The 21,833-nt window shown below is 42.5% G+C and overlaps 1 protein-coding gene across 1 annotated transcript in view; it reads left to right on the forward strand.

Annotated features, from left to right (window-relative positions):
* Positions 1-11,701: 11,701 nt before the first annotated feature.
* Positions 11,702-21,833, forward strand: part of Hnrnpll (heterogeneous nuclear ribonucleoprotein L like) — a 37,438-nt gene continuing 27,306 nt past the window's right edge. The window contains exon 1 of the mRNA XM_048353098.1: positions 11,702-12,230. Coding sequence (XP_048209055.1) covers positions 12,018-12,230 — 213 coding nt within the window. The 5' untranslated portion in view covers positions 11,702-12,017. The remainder of the gene's footprint in view (positions 12,231-21,833) is intronic.

The raw sequence follows: 21,833 nt of genomic DNA on the forward strand, positions 1-21,833 counted from the left end.
TGACCATTTAAAAAACTATCTTTTGAGCTAGGTACTGTGGCATACAACTGTAGTCCCAGCTATGTGCATAGCTGAGGCAAAAGAATATCAAGTTTCAGGTCCTTGTCTCAAAACAAACAAGCAAAACATACATCTTTGGTATGAAATGTGATAGATAAGATATCCTTCAATGATTTAAAAGTATGGTCATGTAGAGTTGACAGTGTTCTACAGAGCTCTCCAGTGTGCTCAGCTCCTCAGGAGATTCAGTCAGAGAGTTGGGCCTTTGGGGGATGTAGTCCCTGGAGCTAGGCTGTGTATGACAACAATTTTCACCTTTTTCCTTGAAACATAAAAAATAATCAGACAACATTATATAATGACAACATCAATCAAAACAGCTCTGGAAAATTTATTCATAATTCTACCACCTAATAAGTGAATCCTTTAAAATTTCCCATATTTTCCCATACTCAGTCCATCTTTAGTAGTGATAGACACATCTCTTTATGTGACAAATCATCAATCCAAACGCAGGTTATTCTTGAGCTCTGGTGGGTGCTTGCATACATTTGGAGCATAGGGGCACATGAGATGTTTGATTCATTGTCTTTACTTTTCCCCCCTAATATTTATGAGGTGGTAACAGCTTAAAAAAAAACATGATCTGTTCTAGATTATAATCTCTCAGGGGACACATGAGGATTTATTGCTATTGCATTCCTTGAAATAACTATGAAGTACTATTTTACATAAAGGCAATTTAAAACATTGAAAAGAAGTAATTTTGGAGCCTATCAAGATGAACATGTGCCTGCTAGGTGTAAGAAGAGAAAAAGAGCAGAATGGTGAACTCAATTGATCAACAGGTCTTATTTGGAATGAAAACCTGGGAAGACCATTAAGTCTCCTTCAGCCAACTTGAAGAGAAAATGATGCACCTTCTTTGCAAGTAGGGTTCCTTTTCATCAGGCAGAAAGGTGAAGTTAGGATGGAGAGATGTCAGAGGTGGTTTGTTTTGCATGGGGGCAGGGGAAAAGGCAGGATGGGAGCAGGGAAGGGGCTTTTTGTGCAAAGAAGGAGGCAGGAAAGAAATCTTAGCTTGAACCCACAGGATAGGGTTTTTTGTTGTTGTTGTTGTTTCTTTTTTTATTGTCAAACTGATATACAGAGCAGTTACAATTTCATACGTTAGGCTTTGGATACATTTCTTGTACTGTTTGCTACCTCCTCCCTCATTCCCCCTCCCTCTCCCCCTTTCCCTTTTCCCCCATGAGTTGTTCAGTTTATTTACACTAAACAGTTTTGCAAGTATTGCTTTTGTAATCGTTTGTCTTTTTTACCCTGTGTCTCTCAATTTGGGTATTCCCTTTCAGTTTCTTAGTTCTAATACCTGTATACATGTGGCCAAAAGGGAACTCTAGTTCATTGTTGGTGGGAATGTAAACTGTTTGTTTTGTTTTTAAAATAGCATCTACATTCAGGTATTTTTTTTAAAGCCACAGGGTGTGTTTGGGGAAGGGGGACAGGAAGAGGAGAGAAATGGGCAGCAAGGACAGATCTGGCATTTTTTCAGGATGTGGCTGTCAAGGTGGACATGCGTGTTTCTAGTTCCAATTATTTTACATCACTAGGGACTGAGATGAAGAGGAAAGAGGAAGGTTGCCTATTCCCCAGCTTCTCCCTGGCTTGGCCTGTGGTAGTCATGAATGAGAAGAGGGCTGGGAGAGAGGTGAGACATCACCTGACATCTTCTTCAGGTAACTCTCTGGAGTCCCTGTCCACATCTGTTGCCTCAGGCTTTCTGCTCTTCTCAGACATCAGAAAACAAACAGATTTTTGAGAAGCTCTCCCTAACTACTTGCTAGTGTTTCTGTAAGGAATACATATATATGTATATATATACATATATATCTGTATACATATATATGTATATATATATACACACACACATATATATATATATTTTGCCAGTCCTAGAGCTTGGACTCAGGGCCTGAGCACTGTCCCTGGCTTCTTTTTGCTCAAGGCTAGCACTCTACCACTTGAGCCACAGCGCCACTTCTGGCCATTTGCTCTATATGTGGTGCTGGGGAATCGAACCCAGGGCTTCATGTATAGGAGGCAAGCACTCTTGCCACTAGGCCATATTCCCAGCCCTTCCATAAGGATTGTATGAGTTAGAAATATGTAAAAATTTCCCCTTCCTTCCTTCTTTCCTTCCTTCCTTTCTTCCTTCCCTCCTTCCTTATTCCTTCCTTCCTTCCTTCCTCCCTCCCTTCCTTCCTTCTCTTAAATACATTAGTTATAAATAGGCAGTTTTTAAAATTTGTTTTGTTTTTGTTGCCAGTCCTGGGGCGTGGACTCAGGGCCTAAGCACTGTCCCTGGCTTCTTTTTGCTCAAGGCTAGCACTCTGCCACTTGAGCCACAGTGCCACTTCTGGCTTTTATCTATATATGTGGTACTGAGGAATCGAACCCAGGGCTTCATGTATACGAGGTAAGCACTCTACCACTAGGCCATATTCTAAGCCTATAAATAGGCAATTTTATTGTGACATTTCTACATGTATATAAATGTATTCCACTCAATCCCACCCCTCCATCACTCTTCTTCTTTTTGTTTTTTGTTTTGGCCAGTCCTGGGGCTTGAACTCAGGGCCTGAGTACTGTCCCTGGCTTCTGGCTTCCTTTTGCTCAAGGCTAGCACTCTACCACTTGAGCCACAGCGCCACTTCCAGCTTTTTCTATATATGTGGTGCTGACGAATCCAGGGCTTCATGTATGCAAAGCAAACACTCTACCACTAAGCCATATTCCCAGCCCTCCCTCATTCTTCTTTACCTACTCTTTGCTTCTGAAACCAAAGCCAACAGGTTGAGTTGCTCTGTTTTCATATATGCAAACAACAATATTCATCCTCATTCACCTCATTTGTTAGCCTAATTTTCTCCTCCCCCAACCCCCCTACTGGTACCCATCCACTCAAAGTATGGCCATTTTCACAATATTATTTTGCCAATCCATGAAAATGGGAGGTCTCTCCATCTTCTGATGTCTTCTTCAATATCTTACTTTAATGTTTTGTAGTGTTATAGAGATTACATGAGTTGAAAAGTACAGTAGTGGTGCGTCCCAATTATTGTGATGGGGTCTTTCGGTACTGGTAAGTCCAGAAGTTTGTTTAGTGAACTTAGGTGCACTTGGTGAGTTAATTGTATTTTCCTCTTGATACATTATTTTCTTTATTAATGTGAAGTGACCTTGTCTCTTCTGGCTGGTTTTAATTTTAAGTCTATTTTACCAAATATAAGTATGGCTACTTTTGCTTGTTTTGAACATCTATTTGTTTAGAAGATCTTTTTCATCCTTTCCCTCTAAGCCTGTGTTTGTCTGAGATATATATTTCTTGTAGGCAACAAGTGGTTGAAGCTTGTTTTTTTTTTATTTTTTTATCCAAGTCACAATTCTACATCTTTAAGGACATTAAACAAATTCGACATCTTTTAATTGGAGAATGAAGACCATGAATATATGTTTATATTTATTTATTTATTTATTTTTGCTAGTCCTGGGCTTGGACTCAGGGCCTGAGCACTGTCCCTGGCTTCTTTTTGCTCAAGGCTAGCACTCTGCCACTTGAGCCACAGCGCCACTTCTGGCCGTTTTCTGTATATGTGGTGCTGGGGAATTGAACCCAGGGCTTCATGTATAGGAGGCAAGCATTCTTGCCACATATGTTTATATTTAAAAACATGCCATACTTCCTGTTATTTTACTGTTTTATGATGCTTGCTTCTTTCCTACTCATCCTGTGCTAATCTACTCATCTAGTAGGGTTTATTCTTTTCTATATTTTCTTACTTTTGGTTTACTTCTTCTGTGGGTAGAATTTCTCTAAAGTATCTTTACAGTGTTGGTTTAATAGTCTGGAATTTCTTTAGCTTTTTTTTTTGTTTGTTTTTGTTGCCAGTCCTGGGGCATGGACTCAGGGCCTGAGCACTGTCCCTGGCTTCTTTTTGCTCAAGGCTAGCACTCTACCTCTTGAACCACAGAGCCACTTCTGACGTTTTTCTATATATGTGGTGCTGAGGACTCGAACCCAGGACTTAATGTATACGAGGCGAGCATTTTACCACTAGGCCATATCCCCAGCCCCTGGAATTTCTTTAGCTTTTGTTTATCATGGAAGGTTTTTATTTCTTCAGTTATGAAGGATAGCTTCACTAGGTACACAAATCTAGGTTGGCACTTAGCTTTAGGGCTTGAATTATGTACTTGAATGCCTTTCTTGGCTGGCATTCTAATGGCTTTGCTATTGTATGTTACCTGTCTCTTCTCCCTTACAGTTTCAATATTTTTTATTCTATATATTTAGTGTCTTAACTGTGATATGACTAAGAATGTTTCTCCTCTGATCTTGTCTGTTTAATGTTCTGTAAGTTTCCTCCACATGGATAACACTCTTTCTCAAGATTGAGGACATTTTCTGTTATTATTTTATGGGTTAGTTTCTCAATTAGCTTTTTTTTTTTATATATATGTCTTCTCTTCTATGCCCATGATTTGTAGTTTTGATCTTTTTTCTTTTCGTGTGTGTGTGTGTGTGTGTGTGTGTGTGTGTGTGTGTGTGTGTGTACATCTTCAAGGTACAGGTGGCTATGAAAATGATATGATTTAGATCTGGGTAGGAGATTCATTTCTGCCAGCAGTCAGCACAGAGAGCTAGGAAATAGCCTTAGAGTACTACACAGATAATAGGCCCAAAGTATCATTGCTGCCTTGTCCTCAGTTTATGTGATTCTCTCCTAGACAGGGAAGGAAGTGCTACAGATATCTGCCATGGGTGTGTTTCCAGAGTCCCAGCTGCTGCTAATGATACCTCTGACAAGTCAGCTGTCTTTACTGGCAGCTTATGGTGACTGACCCAGGAGTGCCTAAACCTATTTTTTCTGCCTTCAGATCCCTCAGTTTTAGCTCAGTCTCACAACCGATCTAGCCACAAGCTGTTTGCAATCAGTCATGTCAGTTGATTACCCTGTAGTCAGGGCTATTTAGCAGTGTGAGACTAAAAAGTTTTCTGAAACAGCCCTGGAGAATAGAGTTGTTGATTGGAGCTGCAGACTGTAAGGGCCTGAGTTTGCCTGCCAGCAATCAATGTAAATTGATCTCTCAGTCTTTAGTGCTCTCCTATCAGCAAAGGCTAGACCTTTTGTGTTCTTGACAAAGGAAGAATTGACATAGAACTATGAAGTATATCTCACTGCAGAGGGAGTCAACTTTTCCTCTTCATGTTCACCTCTGATGGCTGTCAGCTACTTAGATCCTGGCTGGGTTCCACAGATCTTACTGATCAGTGGTTGTTTCCAAGCCCTGAGTTATGTCTCAGTCTCAGAACCTGGCTAGCTTTAGGCAGCTTGTGGACTGCTTGCTAATGAAATTTGACACCCTGAGAAGCTGGTCTCAAGCTGGAGACCCACCTATAAGACATTGTCTTGCTGCTGTAGCAGAAAGCTTCTCCATCCAACGCTGGTCAGTCATGTTGGGGAGGTCACTTACCAACCAAATCCATAGGATGCTTCCTGTGGGAGGTGTGGATTTGTTCTACAGCAAGGTCAGCTGGTATACCAAGGTCATGTGGTTTACCTTGTGATTGGGGTTTTGTAGGAAAAAGGGCTTGGGCTGCAGTGTTTTCTGTTTTGCCACACTTCCTGCTGCCTTATTCCTTTCTCCTGGTTCTTAGTGCTCTTCCTCAGTTTTGCTTTTCCAAATATAATTTGCCTTTGTCTCTTAGACTGTTCTCACTCATACAGTCTGATGAAGTCTTCCAAGGTTAAGCTTTTTAGTTCACACATAGTACCTTCAATATAAAACATTAAATGTTCTAAATGAACACATGAATTTATGTAGTTCTAAGTAAATTTTATTCTAGAATGATGTTCATGGTATTTACAGAAGTGAGGCTTTCACAAAGCTCTTATAAATACCAGCTAAAATTTTGGTGGCTCTGGGACTGGGGATCTCAGTGGTAGAGCACTTGCCTTGCTTATGAAAGGCCCTAGGTTCAATCCCCAGGACTACCAAAGAAAAAGTCTAGTAGCTGTGGCAATTTTGTACTTTCCCATTTCTACAACATTAACCTACTTTATGTTTTCCTATACTGCATGCATACTTACTGAATTACTCAACCCATGTATGTAACTGAGGTTTTGTTTCTTGTGTTTATGTCCATTAAATGAATGAACAATTGTTACATGCTGTAATTCTTAATGCCTCTTTTTAAAAGCAGAAATTGTCAGTGTTCTAAATAACTTTCTCATTGATGCCAAACATTAGGTTCTTACTCAAATCCAGTGTTGCATCTCAGTGATGAAACAATTCTGAATTCATTTTTTTAAGCAAAATTTCCTTCAAAATCAGTAGCAATTTGTCCAAGTTCTAAGTAGTATTCTGCAGAATGAGAATCCTGTCCAATATTAATGAGTCAGTCCATATTTCTCCATCTGAGTCACACATTAATTTTGGCATTATGAATTTTCTTAAAAATGAATCTGCACTGGGTGCCAGTGGCTCATGCCTATAATATTAGCCACTGAGAATCAAGGTTTGAAGCCAAATCCTTGAGACTTTTATCTCCAATTAACTAGCAAAAAGTAGAAAATGGAGGCATGGATCAAGTGAGAGTATCATATGTGAGCAAAAAAAGCTGAGATTGCAAGACCCTGAGTTTAAGCCCCAGTAGTGGCACAAATACAAAAAAGTTATTTTTTTAACAATAATCTGAAGTTTCTTTTGAAATTATAGTGGGAAGATAAAATTACCTATCTAGTGGAAATTCGTAAAGTTAACACATCATTCTCTAGTGCTTGGATTCCAGGAATGTGCCTCCATGCCTGGCTTTTTTTCCACCTCTAGAGTGCTATCAATTTATATGTCAGAAAGTGAATATAATTTAAATATTATTTCTAAGGTTGAGGGGAAGTGGCTATAACTGTACCTAAATTTTATCTCTCATTTTCTGGTATGTGAGGGAGTTTCTGAAGTTGATCTTTTATATTTTTGAAGATATTAAAATTTTTTTTAAAGAGGGCAAACATTGTGCAAGTTGGAACCCCCAAACAGATGTTCACGATAGCTCATTGTGGTTACCCTTGATTGCACTGAGAGCTAAGCTTGCTCAATACACTTCCTGTAGGGTGCATCCTCCTGGAACAGTGGCTTTTCACCATGACCAGACAAGGTGGATTGAGTGAAAGGCATGATAGAGCCACTGCCCTCTCTCTTGATGATTTCTTTTTCCTTTTTTTTTTTTTTGTCCCTCATGGGGCTTGAGGGCCTGGGTGCTGTCCCTGAGCTTTTTTGCTCAAGGCTAGTGCTCTGCCACATTGAGCCACAGTGCCACTTCTGGTTTTCTGTTGGTTAATTGGAGATCAGAGTCTCATGGACTTTCCTTCCTAGGCTGACTTTGAACCATGATTGTCAGATCTCAGCCTTCTGAATAGCTAGGATTATAGGTGTGAGCCAGAGCCCAGCATTCTTGGCAATTTCTGTCAAACAACAAAAGCACATCACCAATAGTGTAATATGAATTCAACAAAATGACATAGAAAAAAATGGGCTTGTTTCTGAACAGCTGAATTCCATACTGAACACATGTTCTCAGTCATAACATACCTGTATGGTTCCAGTCCTTTGGGAATATGACTCAACAATAAAGTGTGCATGGATTTTTTACTTTCACATGAATTGAAGCAGAAAACCAAAGTGCTGGTGTATTCAATGGTATATCAGTGATACTGAAGTTGGGGTATGACACTTCACATCAGAAAAATGGCATCAATTTTTACATAATTTCTTTTCTATAGAAAATTTAAATTAATATAGTTGTAATTTCCTATAGAAGTGAATTGTCTTTTCTTACATAAATAAAATGGCAGAAACTATAATCTATTTGCCATTTCCCAGAATTACAACTGCCAGTAGAAATTAGGGAATAAATTAGTATCATGACTATAACTTATGTCTACATGGCACAGTGATTAAACCATCATTCTTTTGATGAAGAGTCCTGGCTTTAGGTCTAGATTATTTGGCTTCCAGTCCTAGCTCTCTAGCTTACTAACTACAGGGCAAGTTTCTCAACCTTTCCTAGACTACGATTTTAGTTGTATAATGAAAGAATGATAATACTGGTAGAGGGCTTGTGTCATAATTTATTGGCATAGTCTTTTATTAATTAGCACACAAAGTGGTATTTTATATGTGGTTATTATTGTATTGCATTATCACATATGTGTGCCTTGTAGCATATCTCTTAGGTATGTGTCTTCTTTACTTGATTGAAAACTTTGAGAAGGCAGGGACCAGGTCATTGTCTATAGCACCCTCATCAATTTGTCTTTAGTTTACATTGATCAGCAAAGAGATTTAAAATCAAGTCCAATTTGGGGGTAGATTATGAAGGACTTTGTCAGTATTCGTAGGCTGGCCATTGCCACAGTGAAGTTCTTGATTGCTACCCTCAACAATAGCCAATCTAAGCATTTAGAAAACTGACTAAAGAGCAGAAGCTGTAATACACAAAGAGGTTCCAGATGGTCATGGTGTGTAGTTGTTTCTTATTTTTCTTAAGCATTTTTGGCTACTGAGAAGTGAGTAATTTATCTCATCTGAGTCAAATCACAGACTATAATTTATGAACTCCCGTTTGAGCTCTTTTCAGGGTATAAAGATGAGCTAGCTAGTATATTCCTTATCAAAGAACCTATTGTCATTGAATAACTTCTCTACAAGCTGAAATATTACCCAAGGGCCAAAGAAATGATGCCTTATAAAAATGCTTTCTATGTTTTACTTTTTAAAATCTCTCCAGTATGAGTTGAGCTATTAAAAAGAATAAAGGTGCTGGGTGTCAGTGGTTCACACCTGTAATCCTAGCTACTCAAGATGGTGAGATTTGAGGATTCACATTCAAACCAGCCAGGGAAAGGAAGTATCTGAGAATCTTGCCTCTAATTAACCACTACTAAAAAAAAGAAAAAAGCCAGAGGTAGAGCTGTGGCTAAAGTGGTAGAGAACTAGCCTTGAAAAGGTCAGGGGCAGCACCCAGGCCCTGAGTTCAAGACCCAGGTCTAGTCCTTCCTCTCCCAAAAAAGTTTACTGGTACAGATTGACTCATAGTGAGCGCTGAGTACAGCAGCCTATGTTTAGCAAGTCTGGCTTCTTTATCAAATAATTTTAGAGTTGCATACGTGTGTGTGCCCTTGCACCCAGGTCAGTCCTGGGGCTTGAACTCAGGGCCTGGGCATTGTTCCTGAGCTTTTGTGCTCAAGGCTAGTGCTCTACAACTTGAGCCACAGCTCCAGTTCTGGCTTTTTTGGTGATTAATTGGAGATAAGAATCTCAAGGACTTTCCTGCTTGGGCTGGCTTTGAACTGCAATCCTCAGATCTCATCTTCCTGAGTTGCTAGGATTATAAACTTGAGCAAATGGCTCCAATTCTATTCTTTAAAAATTTTAAGTTTTTCCAGGGGATGCTGGCTTATGCCTGTAATCCTGGCTACGCAGGAGGCTAAGATCTGAGAATTGCAGTTCAAAGCCAGTTTGGGAGGGAAATTCTAGACTAACCACAGAAAACTAGAAGTGGAGCTGTGGTTCAAAGTGGTAAAGCACTAGCCTTGAGCAAAAAGAGCTCTGGGACATCACCCAGGCCATGAGTTCAAGCCCCCATGACGGACAGAAAAGAAAAAAAAAATTTTATTTGGTCTTGAGGATTGAACCAGGGCCTCATAAATGTTGAGTACTCTACCACCTATCTAATCCCTCCCCCACCCAGCCTTCTTTTTTAACTTGAACAAAATAAAAATCTTAGGAAAAGCCACTTCGCCCTACCAAGGAAGTCACCACACACCCATTCTTAACTGGCCACTGATGCTGAGACTACTGTAAAAAAGACAAAGAATGTTAAAAACAATGAAGGGTTTTTAGACTTATTTGCTATCTTTAGCTTTCTTGTGGGCCAATGTCTTTACATTCTCAATGTGGTATGGAAGCATTTGAATCAAAATATTTTAAACAGAATGATATAATTGTTTCCTTTATTGCTATTGCAGCATTTTTTTCTGTAATTCATTATCTGTTGCCAGCTCTTAAGCTCTCTGTTTCCTTTTTGTCCTTTTCCATATTCTCTTAATTAAAAATATTTTTTTCTTAGTTCTATTTTGTCAATGTATGGCAGCAGCTTCATACAAATTTGATTATATAGTTGCACGGTCATGTGGAAAAGCTTGGAATTGGATTCTCAAGTGATAAGTAAAGTAAATTATAAAGTACAAGACAATGTATGATAAAGCATTGTCAGCAATAAATTAAATAGTTTTGGAAGGAAATGACTTTGGAAAGAACTAGGCTGCAGGAGAAAACCACCCACACATTAGGAAAACAAGAGCCACATTTAGACAGAGACACAAGGTACAAGGGAAATACAACACCAACTCTCCTGATGTCAGGCAATCTTCCAGGGGTTAAAAAAACTCTTGGGCTACTCGGTTGCTTTAGATTTGCCAGTTTTGATCCTAAAAGACATATTGGGCCTTTATCAACTCAGTTTTGTCAATTACTTTGAGAGGTAGGGGTGTGTGTGTGTGTGTATACTGGGGCCTGTGTGAGAGGTAGGGGTGTGTGTGTGTATACTGGGGCCTGTGTGAGAGGTAGGGGTGTGTGTGTGTGTATACTGGGGGCCTGTGTGCTATCCCTTAGCATTTTCACTCCAGGTTTACGCTCTACCGAGTCAAACCTCCACTTCTTGCTTTTTGCTGGTAGTAAGAGCCTCATAGACCTTTCTGCCCTGGCTGGTGGCCGAGGTCAGGCTTGGGCGGATAGCACCCCACTGATGCAGCTGGAGGCTGATAAAGATAGGGGTGGCTCGGGACTGGGGTGGGGGCTAACGGTGGGTCGCCCGGGTCACCTGCTTAGGGGGAAAGGGCAGAGGATCCAGAAGGATGGGATCCTACAGGGGTGGTGAAGAGACATTTCAGTGGCATCAGTAAAGAAGTGATCACTGAACCGACCCGAGGTGTGGGCCTTCAGCCACGGAGCCGCGATTCTCCCGAGTCGAGGTGACTCTGTAGAAAACCCACCCACAGACTGGGAGGGAAGTCTGGATGCTCGGTTCCTGACCCTCTCAGCCCCAGATCCCCACAGATTCAGGGCGGTGCGGGCCATCAGCTCACGATTTCCCTCAACCTCTTTTGAAGAAGTTAAAAAAAACACAAACATGTAAATTAGCGGGAGCGGTTAACACCCGCAAGGCCCCACTGCGCGCCTCCTCGCCGGAGCCGGTTCATTCGGCGCCTCGCCGTGGCCGGAGCCCAACAGCGCCAACGGCCACGGGGCTACAACGGCTGCCCGGGCTGCGCGCGGCGGGCGTTGTACCTCCGGGTCTGGCGTCGAGTTCCGAAGGCTCGGAGAGCCAGGCGAGGCCGGGCCGCGCGCGCGGCGAGTTTTGACAGACAGCGCTTACAGCCAATTGGAAGCCGGGTGGACTTTCTCTCTACCAATAGGAAGCAGGATCAGAGCTGGGAGGGGTGGTGGTGGTAGTGTAACGCTTCCCGCGGGCTGCGGCTGGATTCGATCCGACGCAGCTGCAAGCCTCTGGGGCGGAGGCTTGGCCTGGGAGGCGGGGAAGCGGGTGGTGGTGGGGGGGGGGGGAGGGAGGGGAGGAGGGAAGACCGGAAGCGACGGTCGCGTCCCCATCCTTCGATTCTCTCCCCGAGGGCTGAGGCAGAAGCTGGATGTGGGCGCCGTAATAAAGGGGAGCGGCCGCTCCGGAGCCTCCTCCCGGGGCGCCTCCCGTTAAGCCCGCCCGCTGTTCTCGACCGCCAACTCCCGGGCGCGCGCGCGGCCCTCGCGGACGGCCCGGCCGCCGCAGACCTCCGCAGAAGAGGCGCTGCCCGCGGCGGGGATAGACCGGCCGCCCCGGAGGCCCGCGCTGCCCGCCGCCCCCAGCCGCCAGTTCGCGGGTCCCTGAGGCCGCCGCCATGTCCTCCTCCTCCTCCTCGCCCAGGGAGACGTACGAGGAGGACCGGGAGTACGAGAGCCAGGCCAAGCGCCTCAAGACCGAGGAGGGGGAGATCGACTACTCGGCCGAGGAGGGCGAGAATCGGCGGGAAGCGACCCCCCGGGCCGGAGGCGACGGTGGCGGTGGCGGCGGCGGCGGCGGTGGTGGCGGTGGCCGCAGCTTCTCCCAGCCGGTAACAAAGCGCGGCTCTGCGTCCGTGGTGCCCGGAGGCTCGGCGGGGGGGTGGGGGGGAGGGGGGCGGAGGGGGCCGTGGGGCCCGGCGGCGGGGCCTCGGCCCAGCCTGCAGCCTGCTGCGGCGCCTTCCCCACCTCTCCGGTTGTGCTGACGCCGCGGCGGCCGCGGGCCGGATTCTCCTCTTCTGGATCCCAGCTGCAGCGAATCGGGCCCTAGCCCGGGCTGAGGCCTCGCCGCCCCGCCAGCCGCCGGGCCCTGAACCTGGGGGGGAGGGTCTGGGGGGCGCGGGTGGGGGCGGGGAGGCGTCGCTTCCGCCCCGGGGGGCTCCGGGCGCGAGGAGCTCTTTGTTAGTTGAACTCCGGCGGGGAGCCGGCGACCACCGGCCCGCCCGCTTCCCTTCTGCCGCTCGACCCGCAGCGTCCCGGCGCCGGGTGCCGTCATCGCCTCGGTCCCGAGGAGAGCCCTAACTAACACCCTAATAACACCTCACGCCTCACTTACACCGAAGGTTTATTGTTTTATTCATATTAATTACTGTGTGTGTGTGTGTGCGCGCGCGCGCGTGTGTGCGCGTGTCTGCGTGCTGGCCCCGGGTCTTGAACTCAGGGTCGCTTAGCTTCTGGCGTTCCACCACTTGAACCACATCTCTATTTCCGACTTATTTTGGGGAGTGGGGGTTAAATTGGAGAGGCTCTTGGGGGGGGTCGGGGGGTGTAAATGGCAGATAAGTGGTGTCTTTCCTGTTTGTCCCGCTGGCTTCGAGCCTTGATCCTCAGATCTCAGCCTTCTGTAGCTCGGATTACAGGCGGGAGCCACCGACACCCGGCTAATTTATATATATATATATATATATATATATATATATATATATATATATATATATATAAATTTTAGGCAGAGTACGCATGCTGGGCTATTCGGTTTTGTAATGATGGGTCAGTACAGATTTTACCTCATGTTTTTGTGAAATGTTTTGGCCAAGTGTTAGGACTTTGTACTGTAAGGGCATTTGGAAATGACTTCTGTTCTTTATTGGAAATTGACTCCAAATTTCCCTTCCCCGGAGAAGGAACGGAATGCCGGGCTGCATTAAACACATTCCTAGAGTCTTGTCTTTCATCAGAAATGTTAGCTGGAGGCAGGAGGAATGCGAAAACCATTTTATTATCTGCAGCAAGCATTCAGCTTCAGTTGGATGGAGGCTTTGAGAAAACAAAGTGATGCAGATATTTTTGGCCTTTTATTGGTGCCCTTTACCTGCCTTAATGACTTAGATGTTCTTTTAAACATTTGAATTGTGATTGGTTCAGCAAGCTGTAACAAGTTTATGAAGTTATACACATAGAAATATTATTTTTTTTTTTTTTGCCAGTCCTGGGGCTTAGACTCAGGGCCTGAGCACTGTCCCTGGCTTCTTTTTTGCTCAAGGCTAGCACTCTGCCACTTGAGCCACCACGCCACTTCTGGCCGTTTTCTGTATATGTGGTTTCTGTATATGTGGTTCTGTATATGTGGTGTGGAACCCAGGGCCTCATGTATACGAGGCAAGCACTCTTGCCACTAGGCCATATCCCCAGCCCCACATAGAAATATTCTATCATTAGGTTAAAATGTTTCCTTTTTTTTTTTTTTTTTAATAAGGACAACTTGGAAGCCTTTAAAAATGTTTGTTTGAATTTTTTATTTTTGCCAGTCCTGGGGCTTGAACTCAGGGCCTGACCTGACCACTGTTCCAGGCTTCTTTCTGCTCAAGGCTAGCTAGCACTCTACCACTTGAGCCACAGTGCCCCAGCCTTTTCTGTGTATGTGGTGCTGAGGAATCGAACCCAGAACTTCATGTATGCTAGACAAGCACTCTGCTACTGGGTTACATTCCCAGCCCTTGTTTGAATTTTTTATGTGAAATACTCCATTGTCAATAGGCCCTGGTGTTCTCAAGCATGAAAAAATGGCAGGTTAAATCTCATTTAAAAAAATAATTTTTTCTTCCTCCAAGATAGTACTAGGCAACTAGTCTTTTAACTACTTCTCTTGAGTCCGTTTAGTCTGTAAAATATGAAGCAATTATCATGCAGCTTTGGAGGTAGGAAGGTAGGAAATGTGTGATTGGATATTCTAGTTTTTGTTTTTCTTATTGATGCTATATTTTTTTTAAGGAAAAGATGAGTTGCTTTCCTTCAACAATAGAACTAGGACTGGAGGAATGCTTGCTTATTGTGATGTGTTTTATCAAGTATGAAGCCAAGCCCCGCTTCCTCAGCACTGCTTCCCTGCACATTGTAAATTTAATAGAACTGATACTTAGCTATCAAATCTTATTTTTCCTATGTCAAAAATAGTTTTTCCTTTCTAATTTTTGCAACTATGGAAACTTGTAAATAATAAAATTATATTAGAGGTAACTATTCCTTGGATAGAAGTTTGCTCTCTCAGCAGGGATAGTGAACTGTTTCTTCTACCAAGGGCTATTTGGATATTTATAACATTATTCAAAGTCCAAACATAATTATCAGTGCAGACCATTGGCAGTTAACAAGAAGCCTAAATATTTGTCCTGACATATACCAAATGATTTAATGTGACTGACATTCCCTTCCCTGATCTAGGGCTTCATCATGCAGAAATTTGGTAATCTAACTGAAGAATATGGCCCAACCTTAGTGGTCAGAGAAGAAATACTTTTTTTTTTTTAATATATGTGGTGCTGAGGAATCAAACCCAGGGCTTCAAGTATATGAGGCCAGCACTTTACCACTAGGCCATATTCCCAGCCCAAGACTTTTGAGGTCAGACTGTTAGAGTAAGTTCAGATTAGTTACAATGACTGGCTGACTGGCAATCCTTTCAATTCTAATTGGAAATTTGCAAACAGTTGCAAACTAAAACCTCAAGGGTTCCATTGTTTGGCATTTCATAATTAAATTTCTGCCAATGCTTTAATAAAAACTAGGTTTAAGATCAGAGCAAAAAACAGATGAAATTGGTCATTGTGAATAATCTTGATGTTTGAGGGTGTAAAAGGGAAGTGAGAGTTTTAGATGGAGAAATAAGACACTCGAGATATTTGTATCTTCCGGTCCCTATTTTTCATACCCCAGATTTTAGATTCACCAAGCCTCACTATTGAATAAATCTTCATTATTAAGCTACTCAGGAGGTGGAGATTAGAGAGACGATTGTGGTTCCAGGGCAGCCTTGGTTAAAGTTAGTGGGATTCTGTCTTATAAACAAGCCAGGTATGATTGTACACACCTCTACTCCTACTGATTTGAGAGGTCTTTGAGGCTAGCCAGGGCCAAAGTGTGATCCTCTCTGAAAAACAAGCTAAAAGATCTGAGCATGTGGCTCCAAGTGTGAAGCCCTAAATTGCATCCCTGGTACCATGAGATCTGAAGACTGGTTCAAAGCCAGCCCAGGCAGGAAAGTCTGGGAAACTTTTTCTCCAACCAACCACCAGAAAGCCACCGGAAGTGGAGCTGTGGCTCAAGGTGGTAGAGTATTAACCTGAGCAAAAGAGATCAGGGAGAGTGCCCAGGCCCTGAGTTCCAACCCCAGACTAGCAAGAAAAAAATATTGAGCTCCTACCCTCCGTCAGATTCTGTTCTCACTGATGGGGGATATAATAGTGAAAAAAAAATCCCATCTATAGAGATGTATGATTCTACATCACGTATTGCCTTTTTTGCTCTGTGAAATTGAGTTTAATTTTCAAGGCTGTTGCAGCCACAACAACAACTTGGATGAGCTTAAATATAAAAATAACAGGAGTGAAGATAGGGGATTTATTGGTCTGTATAGGTGGAAAAGCTAGGTTATTGTATTAGTTTCAGACATGGTTGGATCCAGGAATTTTCAATGATGTCATATGCATTTCATTTTGTTCTTTTCTGTCAGTTCTGCTTTCCTCCATGTGGTTAATAAAACTAGATTTAGATTTTTTTTCCTCCTGAGAACAGGTTCTTACCATGTAAGTTAGGGCTGGTGATCTTGTCTCTGCCTCCCAAGTGCTGGGATTACAGATATTGAATATATGTTGTTTCTATTTATTGTAGTTTTTCATGATAAAGAATTAGTGTGGCTGTGTGCGTGTGTGTATGTGCACGTGCACATGCTGAAATGGACGAGCTCAGGGTTTCATGTTCTCAGCTTTTTTGCTTTTGGCTGGTGCTTTGCCACTTGAATCATGCCTCCAGTTCCTTTATTTTTAACAAAAACTGAGGCACAAAAAGAGGAAGTGTAAGTATCCTAAGACCATTGAGTCAGTTCTTCTTCAGATTCAGATGTGTCTTGATTCCAGGAGCCATTTTGAATGGGAAACTACAGATGACAGATAATGGCTGCAGATTTCATGAAATTAGTATCTTTCTTGACACTTGGAGGTATTGGGCAGTGGGTCTGTGATTATTTGGTGTTAGGGAATGTATTGAATTTGAAGCTTGCCTTGGAATCTTACAGAAAGGTAGAGAATATTGTTAATTGGCTATTCAGCATGTGCTTTTGCATGGAGATGTAAGGTAAACAAAAAAGCATTAAAGATTTTATGTCTAGCCTTTGAAATTTGTCTTTGAGGGGCTGGGGATATGGCCTAGTGGCAAGAGTGCTTGCCTGGTGTACATGAGGCCCTGGGTTCGATTCCCCAGCACCACATATACAGAAAATGGCCAGAAGTGGCACTGTGGCTCAAGTGGCAGAGTGCTAGCCTTGAGCAAAAAGGAAGCCAGGGACAGTGCTCAGGCCTTGAGTCCAAGCCCAGGACTGGCAAAAAAAAAAAAAAGAAAGAAATTTGTCTTTGCTTAGGAAAGGTGTTAAATGGCAATTCTCATTACTCCCAGATACTTTATTTGTACATTATTATTTATTTTATTTATTTATTTATTTATTTTGGCCAGTCCTGGGCCTTGGACTCAGGGCCTGAGCACTGTCCCTGGCTTCTTCCCGCTCAAGGCTAGCACTCTGCCACTTGAGCCACAGCGCCGCTTCTGGCCTTTTTCTGTATATGTGGGGCTGGGGAATCGAACCTAGGGCCTCGTGTATCCGAGGCAGGCACTCTTGCCACTAGGCCATATCCCCAGCCCTATTTGTACATTATTGAACTTCTCTCAATAGTCTTCAATCTGTAGTCAAAATTAGCAAACACGATAGGTATTTACTTTTAGAGATAGTTTATGTTGGCAAGCATGTTTTTATTTGCTGGATATACACCTGGAATATTGTTTCTATCCTGTAAATTAGAGATATAATCAACCAAGAGAGAGCCTAGATAGGTAAACATTTGAAAAGAAAAAGCTTCTGGGGGAGGGGGAAATGAGGGATGAGGTAACAAACAGTACAAGAAATGTATCCAATGCCTAATGTATGAAACTGTAACCTCTCTGTAATTCAGTTTGATAATAAAAATATATATTAAAAAAAGAAAAAGCTTCTGTGTGAGAAATGAGTTAGAAATGACTCCTTATGCTAGAGAAGACATGAAAGTATTAATAGATAAGGATGAATAATCCTACTTTATCAGTTTATGTGTAGTATGATGTATAACAGTAAAACAATAGTTGTACATAATTCTGGGTTATATGATAAATTATATACAGTATTGATCATGTCAGGATAATAAGCATTTTCTTATTTTCCAATGTGTAGATAATGATTTCAGTATATTAAAAATGAATTCTTTCCTGCACTATTCACAATAGCCAAGATACGGAAACAACCCAGATCTCCACTACAGATGAATGGATTAAAAAATATGGTGCCTGTATACAATGGAATTTTACACTGCCATTAGAAAGGATAAAATAATGGCATTCACAGGAAAATGGATGGAACTAGAACAAATCATGTTAAGTGAGACAAGCCAAGAACAGAGAGACAAAGGGTATATGATCTTCCTGATATGTGGGTGTTAGAATTAAAAAGCAAAGAGATAGAACCAAGTAAACAGGTCTCAAGACACCAAAAACAGTAAAAAAGAAAGGACACAGAACAAGTGCAAAGTGTACAAAAATAATAATGTAGCAGAGGGGACTATCTGCTTTATTGGACACTGATGAATGTGAACTAAGCAACTCATGGGTGGGAATGGGAAAGAAGGAATGAGTGAAAGAGGGAACAGATGTTACTAAATGAAAGTAATGTACATATCACCCGAAATGGAGGAAATGATCTTATTGCTAAAGTTCATAGACTTCATAAGCTATGTAGAGTAGAATGATAATTTTCATCATTGTGAAAGCTAAAATGTACACTGTGAAACACATGTAGTAATTGAAATCCAATAAAAAAGTAAAAAAAAAATGAGTTGTAAGCCTAGTGGCTCATGCTTGTAGTCCCAGCTACTTAGGAGACTGAGATCTGAGGATTGTGGTTTGAAGTCAGCAGGAAAGTTTGTGAGACTCTTTTCTCAAATAAACTACCCCAAAGCCAGAAGTGGAACTGTGGCTTAAGTAGTGGAGGGCTAACCTTGAACAAAGAACTCAGGGGTAGTGCCCAGGCTCTAAGTTAAAGCCACAGGACTGGTGCATGTATGTGTGTACTTGGCACGGTCATACACATACACACACAAATTATAGCTGAGCACCAGTGCCTTATACTTAAAATCCTTGAGATTTGAGGATCCATGGTTTGTATCTTGAAGCCAACCTGAACAGAAAAGTTTATTAGACTCCATTTTCAAAGTAGGCAGCAAAGAAGGGCTGGAAGTGTGGCCCAAGTAGTAGAGTGCCAGCCTAGCAAACTTGAAGCCCTGAGTTCAAACCTCAATATTGAACAAAAAAAGATAATTTAGCTGGGTTCAGTTTATTCCTGTAATCCTAGTTACTTGGAAGGCCGAGATCCAAAGGACTTCAGTTCAAAGCCAGTCTCTACAAAAGTTTATAAGACCCCTTCATCAACCAATAGCTGGGCATAGTGTTGCATGCCTGTCATACTGATTATGTGAGAGGCTGAAATTGAATTTATGTTCTAGGTCAATCCGAGGCAAAAAATTCACAAGACCCTCAACCAAAGAAGCTTGAGGGCGATAGGGATCTTATCCCAGCTGCAGCAGGATATGTAAAATAGCTGGCCTAAGGTCTTTTCTCAAAAGAACCCATGCAAATATAAAAGGCTGGAGATATGGCTTAGTGGTAGAGTTCTGGTTAGCAAGCATGAGGTCTGAGTTCAAATTCCTGTACTAGTAAGGAACAAAAAAACCTTAAAACCCTCAGATTTTAAAATTCTGTAATCCACTTTGTGATAAAGACGAATTTGAAAGAAAAAAAGAGACAACTTTATTTTGGTAGCATGTTTTTTCTTTGCCAGTCTGGGTCTTGAACTCAGGACCCGGACACTGTCTCTGAGCTTTTGCTCAAGGCTAGCACGTATCACTTGTGCCACAGTGCCACTTCTGGCCTTTTCTGCTTATATGGTACTGAGGAATCGAACCCAGGCTTTCATGAGCCCTTCAGTACAGTTTTTTTGTTTTTGTTTTTTTTTAACTGGTTACTTGGAGGTACGTCTTAGGACTTTCCTACTTGAACTGGTTTTAAATGATGATTCTCAGATATCAACCTCCTGAGTAGCTCAGATTACAGGCGTGAGCCCCCAATACCTGGTTTATAGAAATTTTTATTATAAAATGAAGGCTCACCTTTTGCATTTGGTTGTTGTGTTTCTACTATCAATGTAGAGACCTCTCTCTCTCTCTCTCCCTCTCTCTCTCCCTCTCCCTCTCTCCCTCTCTCCCTCTCCCCTTCTCCCTGTCTTTCTCTTTTTTGCCAGTCCCGGGGCTTGAACTCACTGCCTGAGCACTGTCCCTGGCTTCTTTTTGCTCAAAGCTTGCACTCTACCACCTGAACCACAGTGCCACTTCTGTTTTTTTCTGTTTATGTGGTACTGAGGAATCAAACCCACGGCTTCATGTATGTGAGGCAAGCACTCCATCATTAGGCCATATTCCCAGCCCCCTTTACTGTCTTTTGATACTAGGTTTTTGTGGAGTCTTGAATTCAAGAGTCTGGGACAGAATAATATTCTGTTGTCCTTTTTTTTTTTGTTTGTTTTGTTTTTTGGCCAGTCCTGGGGCTTGGACTCAGGGCCTGAGCACTGTCCCTGGCTTCCTTTTTGCTCAAGGCTAGCACTCTGCCACTTGAGCCACAGCGCCACTTCTGGCCGTTTTCTATATATGTGGTGCTGGGGAATCGAACCCAGGGCTTCATGTATACGAGACGAGCTCTCTTGCCACTAGGCCATATTCCCAGCCCTCTGTTGTCCTTTTATTTTGCATTTGCCAGCAGATTATTAAGATTTGCTTAAAATGACTATCTTGAATATCTTATAGTTTATTATCTATTTCGAAAGTAAAATTTGGTATTTATACATTAAACATACATTGCAAATATTTAGATATTGGTGTTCTTTTCCTGTTACTATTCTCTTGTTATATTTAAGAATTTAATGGGGGGGCTGGGGATATAGCCTAGTGGCAAGAATGCCTGCCTCGAATACACGAGGCCCTAGGTTCGATTCCCCAGCACCACATATACAGAAAACGGCCAGAAGCGGCGCTGTGGCTCAAGTGGTGGAGTGCTAGCCTTGAGCGGGAAGAAGCCAGGGACAGTGCTCAGGCCCTGAGTCCAAGGCCCAGGACTGGCCAAAAAAAAAAAAAAAAAAAAAAAAAAGAATTTAATGGGGACTGGGGATATGGCCTAGTGGCAAGAGTACCTGCCTCATACACATGAGGCCCTGGGTTCGATTCCCCAGCACCACATATACAGAAAATGGCCAGAAGTGGCGCTGTGGCTCAAGTGGCAGAGTGCTAGCCTTGAGCAAAAAGAAGCCAGGGACAGTGCTCAGGCCCTGAGTCCAAGCCCCAGGACTGGCCCCCCCCCCCCCAAAAAAAAAAAAAAGAATTTAATGATGATATACTTGTTGGATTTGAGTTTCACCTAGGCAGTCTCATGTTGTTCAGAGTTACTTCAGGAGTGTTGGTATATTAGGATATGCTTAGGATGATTAACTTCAAGCTCAATGGCATTTAATTGCTATTTAGTCCTGGAAGACTTAACATGCCAATTCGAATGGTATTCCAACAATCAAGTTAGTATTTGCAAAGGATGGATTCAGTCCATTTTGACTGTACTGTGGTTATATATTTAAGTCAGTTTCTTTAAAATTTGACATAAATTTGTATTGACAGGGCACTCATTTAAATGTTATAAAGCATTTTTACTAAAGTAACATTGGTGAGTATTTAAAAAATAACCTTACAAGGAGTTAATTTTCTTAAAATGGTTGTTTTAATGGTAAAATGTTTATGTTTTCAGATTAGTCTACAGGAGAAAAGTACCTTTGTTTTAATAGTGTGTGTGTGTGTGTGTGTGTGTGTGTTTACACCAGTCCTGGGGCTTAAAATCAGGGCCTTGGTGCTGTCCCTCTGCTTTTTTTTTGGCCAGTCCTGGGGCTTGGACTCAGGGCCTGAGCACTGTCCCTGGCTTCTTCTTGCTCAAGGCTAGCACTCTGCCACTTGAGCCACAGCGCCACTTCTGGCCATTTTCTGTATATGTGGTGCTGGGGAATCGAACCCAGGGCCTCATGTATAAGAGGCAAGCACTTTGTCACTAGGCCA

This window comes from Perognathus longimembris, chromosome 8 (genome assembly GCF_023159225.1).
Source record: "Perognathus longimembris pacificus isolate PPM17 chromosome 8, ASM2315922v1, whole genome shotgun sequence".
NCBI lineage: Eukaryota > Metazoa > Chordata > Mammalia > Rodentia > Heteromyidae > Perognathus > Perognathus longimembris.